Source organism: Corvus kubaryi, unplaced genomic scaffold, assembly GCF_017639235.1.
Source record: "Corvus kubaryi isolate FWS band 111438036 unplaced genomic scaffold, C.kubaryi_AGA036_p1.0 121, whole genome shotgun sequence".
NCBI lineage: Eukaryota > Metazoa > Chordata > Aves > Passeriformes > Corvidae > Corvus > Corvus kubaryi.
In genome coordinates this window covers 969,123-981,558 of record NW_024580656.1, presented here as the reverse complement: position 1 = coordinate 981,558, position 12,436 = coordinate 969,123, and the positions used below count along the sequence as shown (strand labels likewise).

At 44.2% G+C, this 12,436-nt stretch overlaps 1 protein-coding gene across 5 annotated transcripts in view; it reads left to right on the top strand.

Annotated features, from left to right (window-relative positions):
- Nucleotides 1-12,436, top strand: part of CPAMD8 (C3 and PZP like alpha-2-macroglobulin domain containing 8) — a 54,644-nt gene that overhangs the window by 22,029 nt on the left and 20,179 nt on the right. For all 5 annotated transcript variants that reach the window (XM_042040995.1, XM_042040816.1, XM_042040907.1 and 2 more), the window contains exons 24-34: nucleotides 364-662; nucleotides 1,061-1,286; nucleotides 1,833-2,009; nucleotides 4,871-4,952; nucleotides 6,409-6,565; nucleotides 7,012-7,086; nucleotides 8,917-9,082; nucleotides 9,733-9,819; nucleotides 10,693-10,829; nucleotides 11,830-11,985; nucleotides 12,367-12,429. In XM_042040995.1, coding sequence (XP_041896929.1) covers nucleotides 364-662; nucleotides 1,061-1,286; nucleotides 1,833-2,009; nucleotides 4,871-4,952; nucleotides 6,409-6,565; nucleotides 7,012-7,086; nucleotides 8,917-9,082; nucleotides 9,733-9,819; nucleotides 10,693-10,829; nucleotides 11,830-11,985; nucleotides 12,367-12,429 — 1,625 coding nt within the window. The remainder of the gene's footprint in view (nucleotides 1-363; nucleotides 663-1,060; nucleotides 1,287-1,832; nucleotides 2,010-4,870; nucleotides 4,953-6,408; nucleotides 6,566-7,011; nucleotides 7,087-8,916; nucleotides 9,083-9,732; nucleotides 9,820-10,692; nucleotides 10,830-11,829; nucleotides 11,986-12,366; nucleotides 12,430-12,436) is intronic.

Genomic DNA, 12,436 nt, shown 5'->3' with positions numbered 1-12,436 from the left:
GTTTTAAAATTCAGTTCTGGAATCAGTCTGTCCTTTCTGCCAGAGATTTGGATAGCTCAGAGTTGGCTCCAGTAGCTAAACAGAGATGCTTTTGACCACTAGATTAGAACTGAAAAATCGCTTGCTGAGCTCATAAGAAATTCAGCTGAGCAGCTTGAAGGATCTTCTGCCTTGAAGGGGGTAAAAATAAAAGATGAGAAGAAGCATCTGTGTGTATTTTAACACTTTAAAAGAAGCTGGCAGAAACCCCATGTACTTAGGAAAAGTCTGTTTGTTTGAATTTCAGTTACCAGCCAAGGGTTACTTTTGATGTCCGTGAGACGAGCTCTAATTCTTACCGCATTCCCTCATTTTTCTGACTAGAGAAAATACACATTTCCACACCTAACAAATACGAGTACCAGTACATGCAGAAACCTGCCCAGATGAGCCACTTTGACATCGCAGTGAAGGCCCACAACGATGCTCACCTGGCCCTGTCCTCTGGTCCCCACGACATGGCGGAGATGACAGAGATTGTTATCGGGGGACACCAAAACACTAAAACTTGGATTTCCATCAGCAAAATGGGAGAGCCTGTGGCCAGCAGGGACACACCTGGTATCCTCTCCTGGGATGAATTCCGCAGCTTCTGGATCAGCTGGAAAAATGGAGTTATCCAGGTACTGGATTCATCTGAGCAATGGTCTGGGACTCCCTTTCTAAACAGAGTGTGGGCACACACAGGGCAGGTTTTCCTTGGTGTAGAAGGTGGGAGCTTCATTCCTGTTGCCTTTTCCCTCTGAAGCCCTGATCAGGCTGTTTTGATCAGAACAAGCCTGCTTTTGCCACCGTTGTGTTCTCAGGACCTCAGTCCTCAACGTTTTTAGTGATGAAAGCCTTGAAGGCCAAGCCTGTGGAATTCTCATTGAACTTCCTTGGATTGCTTTGTGGGTGGGGAAGAGAGAGGTATTGCTCCATCTCCAATGCACATCTGAGTTAGGAGGTGTCCCAGCACACGTGGTAGAGTGACTCCACGTGTGTGGGCTCTTGGAACTCCATGGTCTCTTGTCCCTTTCAGGTTGGCCACGGTACTCGGGTGCTAAACGAATCTATTATTGTGGAGTGGACAGTCCCCAAACAGCTTGAGGTGAAGTACATTGGCTTTTCCACAGGCTGGGGGTCAATGGGAGAGTTTAAAATTTGGAGAAAAGAAGAGACTGATGAAAATCACAATGAAGCATTTACTCTTGGAGTTCCCCACAACATAATTCCAGGATCAGAAAGAGCTACGGCTTCAATAACAGGTATCAATTATCAGGAGGTATCACTTAGGTACCCGTTATCAAATGTGAACAGATGCTCCAGCTGTTACTTCTGACCAGTACTTGAGTAATGCACACCAGATAAGATAGACACAGGCACTTAAAGAGAGGTTTATCCCTGCTTAATTCTGGGGCAGATAATTCTTTTGGGTTTCTTTGTCACTTGTTTGAAGCCTGTTTGGGTTCTCAGCGGCTTAAAGTTGTGAGGGGCTTTGCAGGGGCACTGTCTGTTACAGTTCAAAGTATTTCTTTCATTATCATCCTCATCACAGATTGTGCCGTGTTCCAAACTAGTCTGAACTGGGAAGTCATGGATAATCAGAGGCTGAAATGTGGAATTTCCTTAATCCCACAAGAGATTGAAGGGCTGAGATTCAACAGCTGAAGGACTTCCCACTCATGTTATGGTTTATTTAAGCTGACTCTGTGGTAGCCAGGAGATATTAGAGCAGTCAGGTTTCAATCATAAAACACCAAAAGTAAACCTTAATTGCTTGATCCTGAACATGTCCCCTCTCTCTCAAACAGGAGATGTGATGGGTCCTACACTGAACAACCTGGACAACCTGCTGAGGTTGCCCTTTGGCTGTGGGGAGCAGAACATGATCCATTTTGCTCCCAATGTTTTTGTCCTGAAGTACCTGCAGAAAACCAAACAGCTCAGTCACGAGGTGGAGGTTGAAGCTACTGATTACCTTGTTCAAGGTAACTCATTGCAAGTGAATTTATAGATGGAGAAAAGGCTTTGAGTTAGAAGTTTTACTTGTCGTGTCATTTCTTTTCATCAAGAATAGCCCAAGCGATGAGAATTCATCATTTCTTGCAGGATAATCTCACAAGTTGACAGATTTTAATGGCAAGATATTGTCCCTTGATATGTAACTTGTGTTTCCCTTCAGTAACTCCCAGTTCAGATGCATATTGATTTATCTTTATCTTTTTTTCTTAGCTAATTTCTATGTTTAAAAATTTTTTTAAGTAAAGGAAAATGAAATTTAGTAAAAATCTGTATATTTTGGGGTTTTTGCTTTATTCATAAATTGTCTTTTCAAGCCTTTAGTCACTAGAGTTATGGCTCTTTTCTGGACTTTTTTTTAACAGTATTTTCTTTGTAACAGCATACCAAAAATCAAAATTTAGCATCCAATGTAGTTAAAAACCTTCATTATATGGCTCTAGGTTATCTGTCCTTTCAGTGTCCTGTCCTACTTTACTAAGCAGCTCAAAACAACCTTTTTCTTTTTTTTGCACTGTTTTTCTCAACATTTGTTTTCAGAAGAGCCACGTGCAAAATAGTTTTATAACTAAGTGCAATTCTCAGGACAAGTAAGAATTCAGAGATCATTAAAAACAAGAATGACCCAAAGGGACAAAGCTCTCTTGTGTATGAGTCAGACAATAGTCATGTCATGAAATCAGAGGTGACAGGGTTAGGTGGTTCTCCTCTGAAAATATAAATATAAAATGTAATATGTGAGATATTTCTTGTATTCAGCAGCAAAAGCCCAGTGCTGCTTCCTTTGCCTGGCTCCAGTCATTCCACTTGCAATTCTCTGTGCTTGCTGAGAGCAGTGAGGCAAAGGGAATTTGTTAATGGCCCAAGTCAGTGTTTCCTTTGCAACATCATTTGCTTTTGTTTCTTTTTATGAATCTGCAAACCTTCCAGGTTTTTGGCTCCAAACTCTGTTTGCTAATTAACCCTTACAGAAGAAACCCCCAAGAGTTTTAAACCCTTCTGCGTTTACTGGAGCCCTGCCAAGTATAAGGTTTAGATGGGAAATGCTCACTCCAGAAGGCTTTTGTGATTTACCAAGCCAGAAAACTTCTTCATCCCTTAATCATCCATCATGGAAAGTGCTGATACCCAACAATTCCCGTGTATTCCCTCTTCGTTAGAAGTGGCCTGGGCTAAACCAGTCAGTATTTTTTCTGCTTTCCCACAAAAAAACCCCAGGTGAACAGGGGAAAACTGGAAAGGGGAACCTCTCCAGTGAGTCCCAGCATGCAGAGGATTGTTTAGAAAAGAGGAGGTTTCAGAAGAGCAAGCAAGGCATAAAGTCTGCGCCACTACCAACCAACAAGCAAAGAAGAATAACAGCAAGAGCGATGAAGCATAATTCAGCTCAAAATCACAGAATCACAAAGTTTTCCTGAGTTGGAAGGGACCCAAAGTGAGCATTGAGTCCAGCTCTGAAATTAATGGCCCATACAGGGGTCAAACCCACAACCTGGGCAGTATTGGCACCATGAACACCCAAAAAGAGAAGAACAGAAACAATGAGAAGAGTGATATAAAATATAAGGATTTAATATGTCCTTATACACACTGGAAATGAACATTGAGGAACTGTTTAGCAGGAAGTGCTCAGTAGTAGATTGTACCTGAGGCCTGCAGGGGGAAAAAAAGGCAATTTAATTTAATTTAACACCTATTTTTTGGAAGAGGAAAAAAATAATACCATTACTTGGCTTTCTGCCACGTATCTGTACCTATCCCACAACCACCAAACAAAGATGTGGTGGCACCAAGAGCATCATCAATCTCTAGGTCTTTGTTCCTCTCATTTTTCAGGCCATTCCCTGTGAGCACTGAGGGGCTACAGAGCAACTGGAAAGTGTGGGAGTCATGGGCAGCCCTTCCTCAGGGATTGAGGAGCTGCCTGTATCCAGAGGGGTCAGCAGAGAAACTCCACCTCCGGAAATGAAACAATGATCCATTCCCATAAAAACGTCACGAGGTGTGGAATAAAACACCTTCTCCTGTGCTGCAGCATTTCGCAGGCATTGAATGTCTTTTGACACAATCTTCTTGCAGATCAGACTTTTCCTTATCAGAAATATCCATCCTGGAGTGTTTGACTCCAATGGGTGTTTTAGAGCTTTATCCAAGTGTGCCTTGTGTACTCATCCATGTGGAGGCTGTGTTAGGATGGGCAGTTCATGGTTATAGACAAACAGGTTTGAGAAGCAAATTATTTTCCGAGTAGAAAGAGCATTTTGACTTTTTCTTCATTTTCAACTTTAGAAGACATTCCAGGAGAGAGTTCTTCTCTTCAGCATTCACCTTGTTAATAACGATGTCTAAAACAAGTCTTGGGACAGCCCTTGCACCTGGGAGGTGTTCACGTGCATTAAGATCACAGCTGTTGTTTTTATGTTACGTGAAGTTGTTCCAAGCAACAGCTTTGGGAAAAGTCTGAATCCAGCTGCAATGTCACAGGCAAAACGTTTTCATTTGTAAATGGAAGTAAAATGGAAGGAGAGTGGCTGTGTGCTTAAGTAAAAACCTTTTGATAGTGCATTTTTTTTCAGAGAAGTATCAGATTTTTAGCATTTCCAGTGTCCAAAAGGCAGGAGCTGCAGTGTCCCAGATGTTATCCTGAGCAGATTGCTGGATAAACTGCACACAGAGCTGGCTCTCACTCACAGCAGAATAAGAAGCTGCCTCGGGCAGCAGAATCCCTTACACAAGTTGCCAGATGGTCTGAGTCTTCATTCACTTTAAACACTCGTTTTTCTCTGTGTGAGGAGATCTTGGACTCCCCCAATTCTTTTGTGACTTCCAGGCTACCAGCGCCAGCTGACCTACAAGAGGCAAGATGGCTCATACAGTGCTTTTGGGGAGAGGGACTCATCAGGGAGCATGTGGTGAGTGGCTATTTAAAACTGAGTTAGAAAAGTGCTAAGTGTTTGCTAAACGGGGAAAATACACAATTGGCTGGGAAAGAGGAGTAATTTTCCAGCTGCTCTCGTGGTATCACACACAGTGGAGAACAGAAATAGTGCAATAATGTTCAGTGACTGCAGAGCTGCTGTTCAGCGCTGCTGAGTGCTCTGACTACATTAGGAGAGGTGCTGTAGGTGATTCAGGACTCAGGAGCAGTTAGGAGAGTCAAATCTGCAAACAGGTCCAGGCTTCAGGCACAAAAGCTGTAGTTAAGGGTCATATCTGCAACTGGAGTAGCAATTATGGGTATTTAAGCACCTAATTCCATTAGGGAATGGAGTTTTACCTGAAGCACATACAGGGAAACATGCTGTCTCCACAAGTGGCAGAGGCTTCTATCAGGGTAGGTAAAAAACCCATCAAAACCAGCTCAAAACCCCCCCCAAAGACATCCTTATACCGTGTGCTTTCCATCCCCTGCTGCATGGAACTGTATGGATTTATGCTCTGGGAATACGTGCAGGACCTTTCAGAGTCCAACAACAGGAGAGCCAGAATTCTGAAACTGCGGGGTCAGTGCTGTGTCCCCCCAGGAGCCCTCGGCCTGCGAGGTTTGTGTGGCATCAGCCCAGCCCTGAGGGCTCAGCTGTGGAGATCCTGGGCTTCTCATTCCTCTGCCTGTGCTGTCAGGTGCCTCCTCCAGCTGCTCCGTGTCTGGGCTTTCACTGATTTCCCTCCCCAGCGCATGGCCAGGGAAGCACCACTGCTGCTGCTGCCTCACTCTTCCTAAGATAGGGAACTTTTATCTCAGCTGCGGCATCTCCCAGTCCCTGGATGTGAAATATGGTGACACAGAATTACTCAACACTTGAAAAATCCCCTGCCAGGCAGCAGTGTTTGCTACCCTCCCATTCCTCGGGGGCTTGTAAATGCAATGACTCAATCCCCCAAAGCTGGCCAGTGCTCACACTTGTCAGAGGTTTAGAATTCCAAAAACACTTCTGGTGCTTTCTTAAGTCTTAATTCTGTATAAAGTGTAACATAGCTTCAGGCTTTAGGAAAGGATCTGGGTTTCTTATGTGAAATATATTGATTCTTAGTTTTTAAATATTGATTCTTAGCTTAAAAACTTTAATCATTTGGGCAGATGAGCACCTATCAAAAAGAGCTATATTTCAGAGTGTGCCATAATCATGATAAACACATCTTTGAGTTCTACTTTTCAATTTAGTTTGTTGAACCTTAATCTTTTTCTTATCAAAAGCCTGAGCAGTGTTCAGGTGCTTTTATGTCCCATGAACATTTTAACAAAAATATTTAGTGTTTCCAAAAACATTTTTTTAAAAATTTGTGCTTTCTAAGAATGTTAATTTTCACTTACAGATACTTTATTCTGAATTTGTTTTCTCAGGAAAGATGATTAATTCATTTTTACAGGTTAACAGCTTTTGTCCTCAAGTCCTTTGCTCAGTCTCGTGGGTTTCTTTTCATTGACCCCAAAGAACTCACAGCTGCCAAAGACTGGATAATCCAGCACCAGAAAGAGGACGGCTCTTTCCCTGCTATGGGCAGGATACTAAACAAGGACATTCAGGTAAAAACCACACAGGATCAATGTGCAGCAAGAGCATTTTTGAAGTTATTATCAAAGCACGAAGCGATGCAGTTTGAATATGAATTTTGCACTTGAAAGGCTGGAATGCTGTAGGGGGAACCTGGGACTTCAGTTCAAAAAGGTCTGTCAGAAAGTGTCTGTGGGGTGTCCCCAGAGGATGGAAAGCAAGATGTGAAGTCTTACAAAGACTGCATTAAATGTGTCCTCAGGTCACTGCCAGGGACAGCCGAGTCCTGGGTCCAACCGGTGTGGGCTTGGGTTCCTAAATCTTGTACTCCTTGTGTGCAAAGCAAAAGAAATTTGGTGATGCTTCAGCTTCTCCTCTAGTTCTAACACATCCTTTGTACTGCCTCAAAGTCTTTTTTTTCCTCCAGTGTCCTTTTCTCTAGTTTGCATCCAGTGGTTTGTGTTGTTTGCCCTTCCAGGGTGGGATCCATGGGAAGATCTCCCTGACAGCTTATGTGGTTGCATCTCTTCTGGAAACAGGTGTCACTTCTGAGGTAACAAAAGCTCAGCTAAACAGCTCTAAAAATTCTCTCTCCTCTATTTTTTAAACTTCATTCTGCTGCTGTTTGCTTTCAGAGGTTCTGTGCTCTCTAGAATGACTGACAGCATCCAGGGAAGAGAGGCTGCTGGAAAGCCTTGGGATTATTCTAAAATTAAGGAATCTGTTCTGAAATTGTTCAAGGTGGTCTCCCACCCTTCGACCATCAGTTCATGATTATTCCACCAAGCAAAACACCTCCCTGCAGCCCCATCCCTCAACCTCTCCCAGAAATTACCACAAAAAGTGTTTTCTGCCTTGTAGCTTCAAGCTGTGAGTGCTGCCTGTGCAGATCCTGGGCTCTTGCCTGTAGAGACTCAGAAATCCTGGCTTGGTGCTAAAAGCAGTTTAACTTGGGGATCCAGAGAACTCTTGTGGTCTGGCTTGGCTGCAGTGGCCAAAATGCTACTGCTGTTAGATTACAGTGCCTTTGGAGAGCTGAGCTCCTGCAATGTGCTGGATCGAGGGCTCTGCAGAAAAATGTTTCTGTTCTTTGCAATGAGACAGAGCAGGAACACTGCAAAAAAGAGAAACAGCTCTGTGGGAATGGCCAATTCTGCTGGAAGAAACACCCCAAACTTCCAGTACAGCTGGCATTTTAGGGATTCCTCCTTAAAACTCATGGTAAAACAGTGCTCCTGCCCTCTGATGGGTTTCTGCCAGCATGCAGTTTCGTTAGAATGGAGATGTTTAGATAAGATTATAGTTGCACATTCCCAATAACTAGGACTGGGAAGATGTTCCCTTGCAGATGTTCCCTTGCCCTTCAGCCAAGGGAGAGGGCAGTGGTGGCTGTGCACAGGTAGAACTGCCTGGAAAATGGGAAGAGGAGGGGTAGTGGGTGTTGCAGCATCTCTTGGTGACCTGCTCTCAGACAAAAGGGCCCGTTCAGGCACAACACTGCCATGAGTTTGTGGAGGTGTCAGAACAGCCTGTGCCCATTCAGGAGCTCTGATAACTTCAGCACTCCTCATCCATCCCTGTGGAGCCTGAAGAGTGAGACCAGGCTGCTGTTGCAAGCAGAGCTCACAGAGTAACTTCCTGCCTCCCTGTCAGCAGTGTCCCCCTCTGAGCAGTGATGTGATGCTCTCTCTGGGCTGCTGTGTGTCAAGGCAGCCCTAGAAGTGCAGTTTCTGTGGATCCTAATGGTTTTCCTAGAGGAGATTTGTGAGTGTTCCTAATGATCTTAGCTAGGAAATGAGGAAGGAGAAGGTTAGTGCCACAGGGAAATCAAAGGAAACCAAATTACATCAAGTCCAATTAAATTGTTTCTATAAATTATCAGAGCCACGTTCCTGCATGGTGAGGTCATTGGGGGAGTTAATAAAACATGTTTGTTGGCTGCAGGGACCCCTGGGAACCTTGGCCTTTATTATCCTCTGGCGTCTGCCAGACGCTCCGGAGTGTCAGGAACACAATCAAACCTACAGTACCGAACTCGCCTCTGCCCTGTTCATCTGCTGCCTTGCAGGGACATGGAATTTCTTCAGCTTTAGGGGCAGAAAAGTGTGTCTCAGAGTTAGCATAAATCATTCTTGCTCTGCTGTTTGCTCCTTTTTTTTTTTTTTTTAATTTTTGATCCATGGCTTTTCTTAGGGTAAGTATCAGTGCCATTCTGCAGAGAGCAAAATGTATCTTTCCTAATTTATTAGGTTTTGCTGTTGTTTTTTTGTTTGGCCTTTTCGTTGTTGTTTGTTTGTTTTTATGGGAATGATGTAACGAGTAATAAAGCAATTCTATCTTCTGAGACTGGTAAATATGTCTGGGCTCTTTCCCCTGAATGTAGGAAGAAAGAACAGCTGTTGACAAAGCAAAACACTTCCTGGAGTCCAACCTGTACTCAGCAGAAGACCCCTACACGACTGCACTGACTGCCTACGCCCTGACCCTGCTGCACAGCCCCTCTGCGGCCGCGACGCTGCGCAGGATGAACAGCATGGCCATCACCCAAGGTACTGAGCTCCAGCCCCAAGCCTGTCCCCCTGTAGGAACAAGCAAACACAGCCTGAATGCTGGATTTGAGCTCCTGGAGAGGATGGGGCCTGGGGCATGAGGGATTCCTCACAGCACAGTTTGGCTTTGTAAGGCAAGAGCACTCCTGGTTCTCTCTGGAGAGGGCTGAGAGCTCAGCTCCACACGTGCAGCTGATGCTGAGGGAAGGCAAGTGCAGCAGAATCACAGAATATCCTGAACTGGGAGGGATCAACTCATAAATGAATGGCCCACACAGAGATCAGCCCCACAGCCTTGGTGTTCAGCAGCACCATTCTTTAACCAGCAAAGTGATCTCAGGTTGTTCAGAGGCTCTGCAGTGCTCTCCTCGCAGTGACAAGAGTTTGCCCTGTAACACCTCACGTTCCCTGACAGTGTATTTTAACCCAAAACGCAAGAATTACTTGATTTGTCACATTGAATCATCTTTGTCATTCCAAAGGGAGCCCCTTGCCCAGGGACTGGTTGCCCGAAAGGAGGGACAGCGCAGCTCAGGGCACGGAGCTCCTCTGAGCCGAGGCAAAAGTGGAACCTGACCCTTCCTGTGCACAAAGGCTCAGCTGCACTCCTGCTCTGATAACACACATATTTCACTGCCCTCTTCTCCTAGATGGCTTTACACACTGGAGCCTCACAGGAACCCTTGTCACTGATGAAGACACCTTCATGGGCTTTAATGATGGACTCTCTCAATCAGGTAATCAGGCAGGAACCTGTGGTGCAAAGGCAGGGAGAAGGGAAGGAGCTGCCACACCAGCCTGCACGTATTGCAGTGAATTGTTTATACAATACAAGGAATTCTGGAACTGTCTGAGGAAAGAGAGCTCAGAAAAGGCAGGTAATGTTATGCTGAAGGAATAAATGAGAGAGCAGGTGCAGAGAGGATGGGCTTTTCAGGCCCAGCTGTCTCGTCAACTTTCACTCCCATTATAAAGACAGAAGAGTGAGAGCCACGTGGGATTCTATCAGGGAGTAATAATTTGAAAGGGAAAACTGAGGGAATGCAAATATATTTCAGTTCGGAGCTATTTATCTCTGTTTTTAAATGGACCTAAGGATTGTCACTGACACTTCAGCTGATTTTTCTAGACTTTCACTGTCAAAGCCACAGCAATGATGCTGTAATTTTCAAGCCACTTAAAGCCACGGACTCTTTGGATATGATGCAGGTGCAGCAATGTTCAAGAGGGATCTGACTGGATATTGTATGAAAACCTCAGGACAGGGCAACAGTGTGGGCAGCAGCAGAGTAGAACTGGAGTGGGAGAGGAATTACTTGTGGGACACAGTCAAATAGAAGGGGTTTATCTATTGTGTGAATATCTTTATTATTGGTTACCTATTGTGTGAAGGGAAGCTTATGTTGAAAGCAGAGGTATCTTAGGGAGGTGAAGCATTTTGGGTGCAGACATTTTAACTTCTCTTTCCCTGTGTTTATTTCTACAGACTCTTGACTTTTTAAAATTATTTTTCAGTTAATAAATATTCATAGAGCTATCTCTAGGCCCCTCTGGATTCTCACTTCTAGGTGGTATTTAGATGATTTTATTTAATTCCCCCCTTCTTTCAGTTGTTTCTGCAGAAGTGGAAATGACATCTTATGCCCTTCTGACCTACACACTCCTGGGAGACGTGGCCTCTGCACTCCCTGTAGTCAAATGGCTCTCACAGCAAAGGAATGCACTGGGAGGATTCTCATCTACTCAGGTGGGCTGCCTCTGGAAAAGGTAGCTGGGACGCCTGCATTGTCAATTGATTCAGGAATGCAGTGTAGGAACCCAGAGTGCCGAGAATATTTCTCTGCCTGTTTTTAAGGGTTCTTATCCCCCTGAACAACACTGTTTTAACCTCCAGCCTAGGAAAAAATTACCAACGAACAGACAACAACTAGAAAATACAGTGGTGTGAATTAGGTGATAGACTACGATGTAAGATTGTCACAGGGTGAAAAATTTAGAGGTTTTGGGCTTCTCTTTGTAGTAAATAGATAAGAGTAAAAAATGTCAAAATGGAGGATTGTTGTTGTTCTCTAAACCTTCTTCTCCTCCTTCTACTACTCCATGTTCTGCAGTAAAAGTGGTTTGGAATGATTGGATAGAGAATTCCGCAGTTCCTGCCCGTGTTACTGAATAATTGGTAGGAAAGTGAAAATAATGTATGTTTTTAGTAACTATTGGTTAAAATATCTTTAAAAGGCTGTGTAAATCTTGATAGAGAGCCCTCACTCCTGCTTTTCTGTGCTCTATGCTGTACCTGGGTCACACTAGTGGTTCTGTTTCTCTGATAAGACTTAATAAACAACTGTCTGGAAGCATTGAAACCCAAGGAAAAGTCTTGGTTTACCTTTGAAACTCCTTGCAAGGACTTTTAGAAAATTCTCTCCCATCAGGAGGGATTTGATTTATGGCACAGTTCTGTGTCAATGCAGAGTTTCCATCTTCCTGACAGAAATTGTTTGTGTTCTGCTAAGAAGAAAAACTTTCCAGCACTCTTTACTGCTTCCTTCCTGGACTGGTAATTTGAAAGGAACCCAGACTTTGTCCTCACAGGTGCTTTGATAGGAAAAGTGAGCAAAACCTGATGTTTCTTTTGCCATGTCAATTATCAAGGAATATTCTGCGTCCTGGAGCCAAGCACAGTTGTTTGGAAGTTTACTGTGCTCCTGCTTTCTTCACTGTTCTGATTTCTCCTTCTTCTGACCTCCCAGGACACCTGTGTGGCCCTGCAGGCTCTGGCTGAATATGCCATCCTTTCTTATGTTGGAGGAGTCAACCTGACCATTTCCTTGGCTTCTACTAACCTGGACTACCAGGAGACATTTGAGCTCAACAAGATGAACAAAAAAGTCCTTCAGACTGCAGTGGTAGGTGGATTTGTGCAGGCAGATTTTCAAAGCACGTGAGCTAGGTTCTGAATGAGGGCTTGGATCAGTGATGGTAAAAGCAAAAGTTAAACACTGAGACCTGTGGGGCTCTCTGTGGGTTTGTGGCTGGGTTCTGCTGTGAAGGAGACAGCACTCCAAATTAAAGGCATTTTTCACCATAACCAATGCCTGATGTTTATTTTGGGCTGCTGTTTGTCTCTGCCATTGTAAGTGCAGGTGGTGAAGAGACCAATTCATGTTCATTTCATTTCTGTAGTGTCCTTTGTAAAGATATTTTGTACAGAACAGAGCTAAATCTTATATTAATTTCCATTCTGAGTGCCATGTCTTGTGTGTGTCTCACCTGTGGATTCTCCCCAGATCCCCAGTATTCCAACAGGGCTGTTTGTGAGTGCCAAAGGTGAAGGCTGCTGTCTGATGCAGGTAAGGT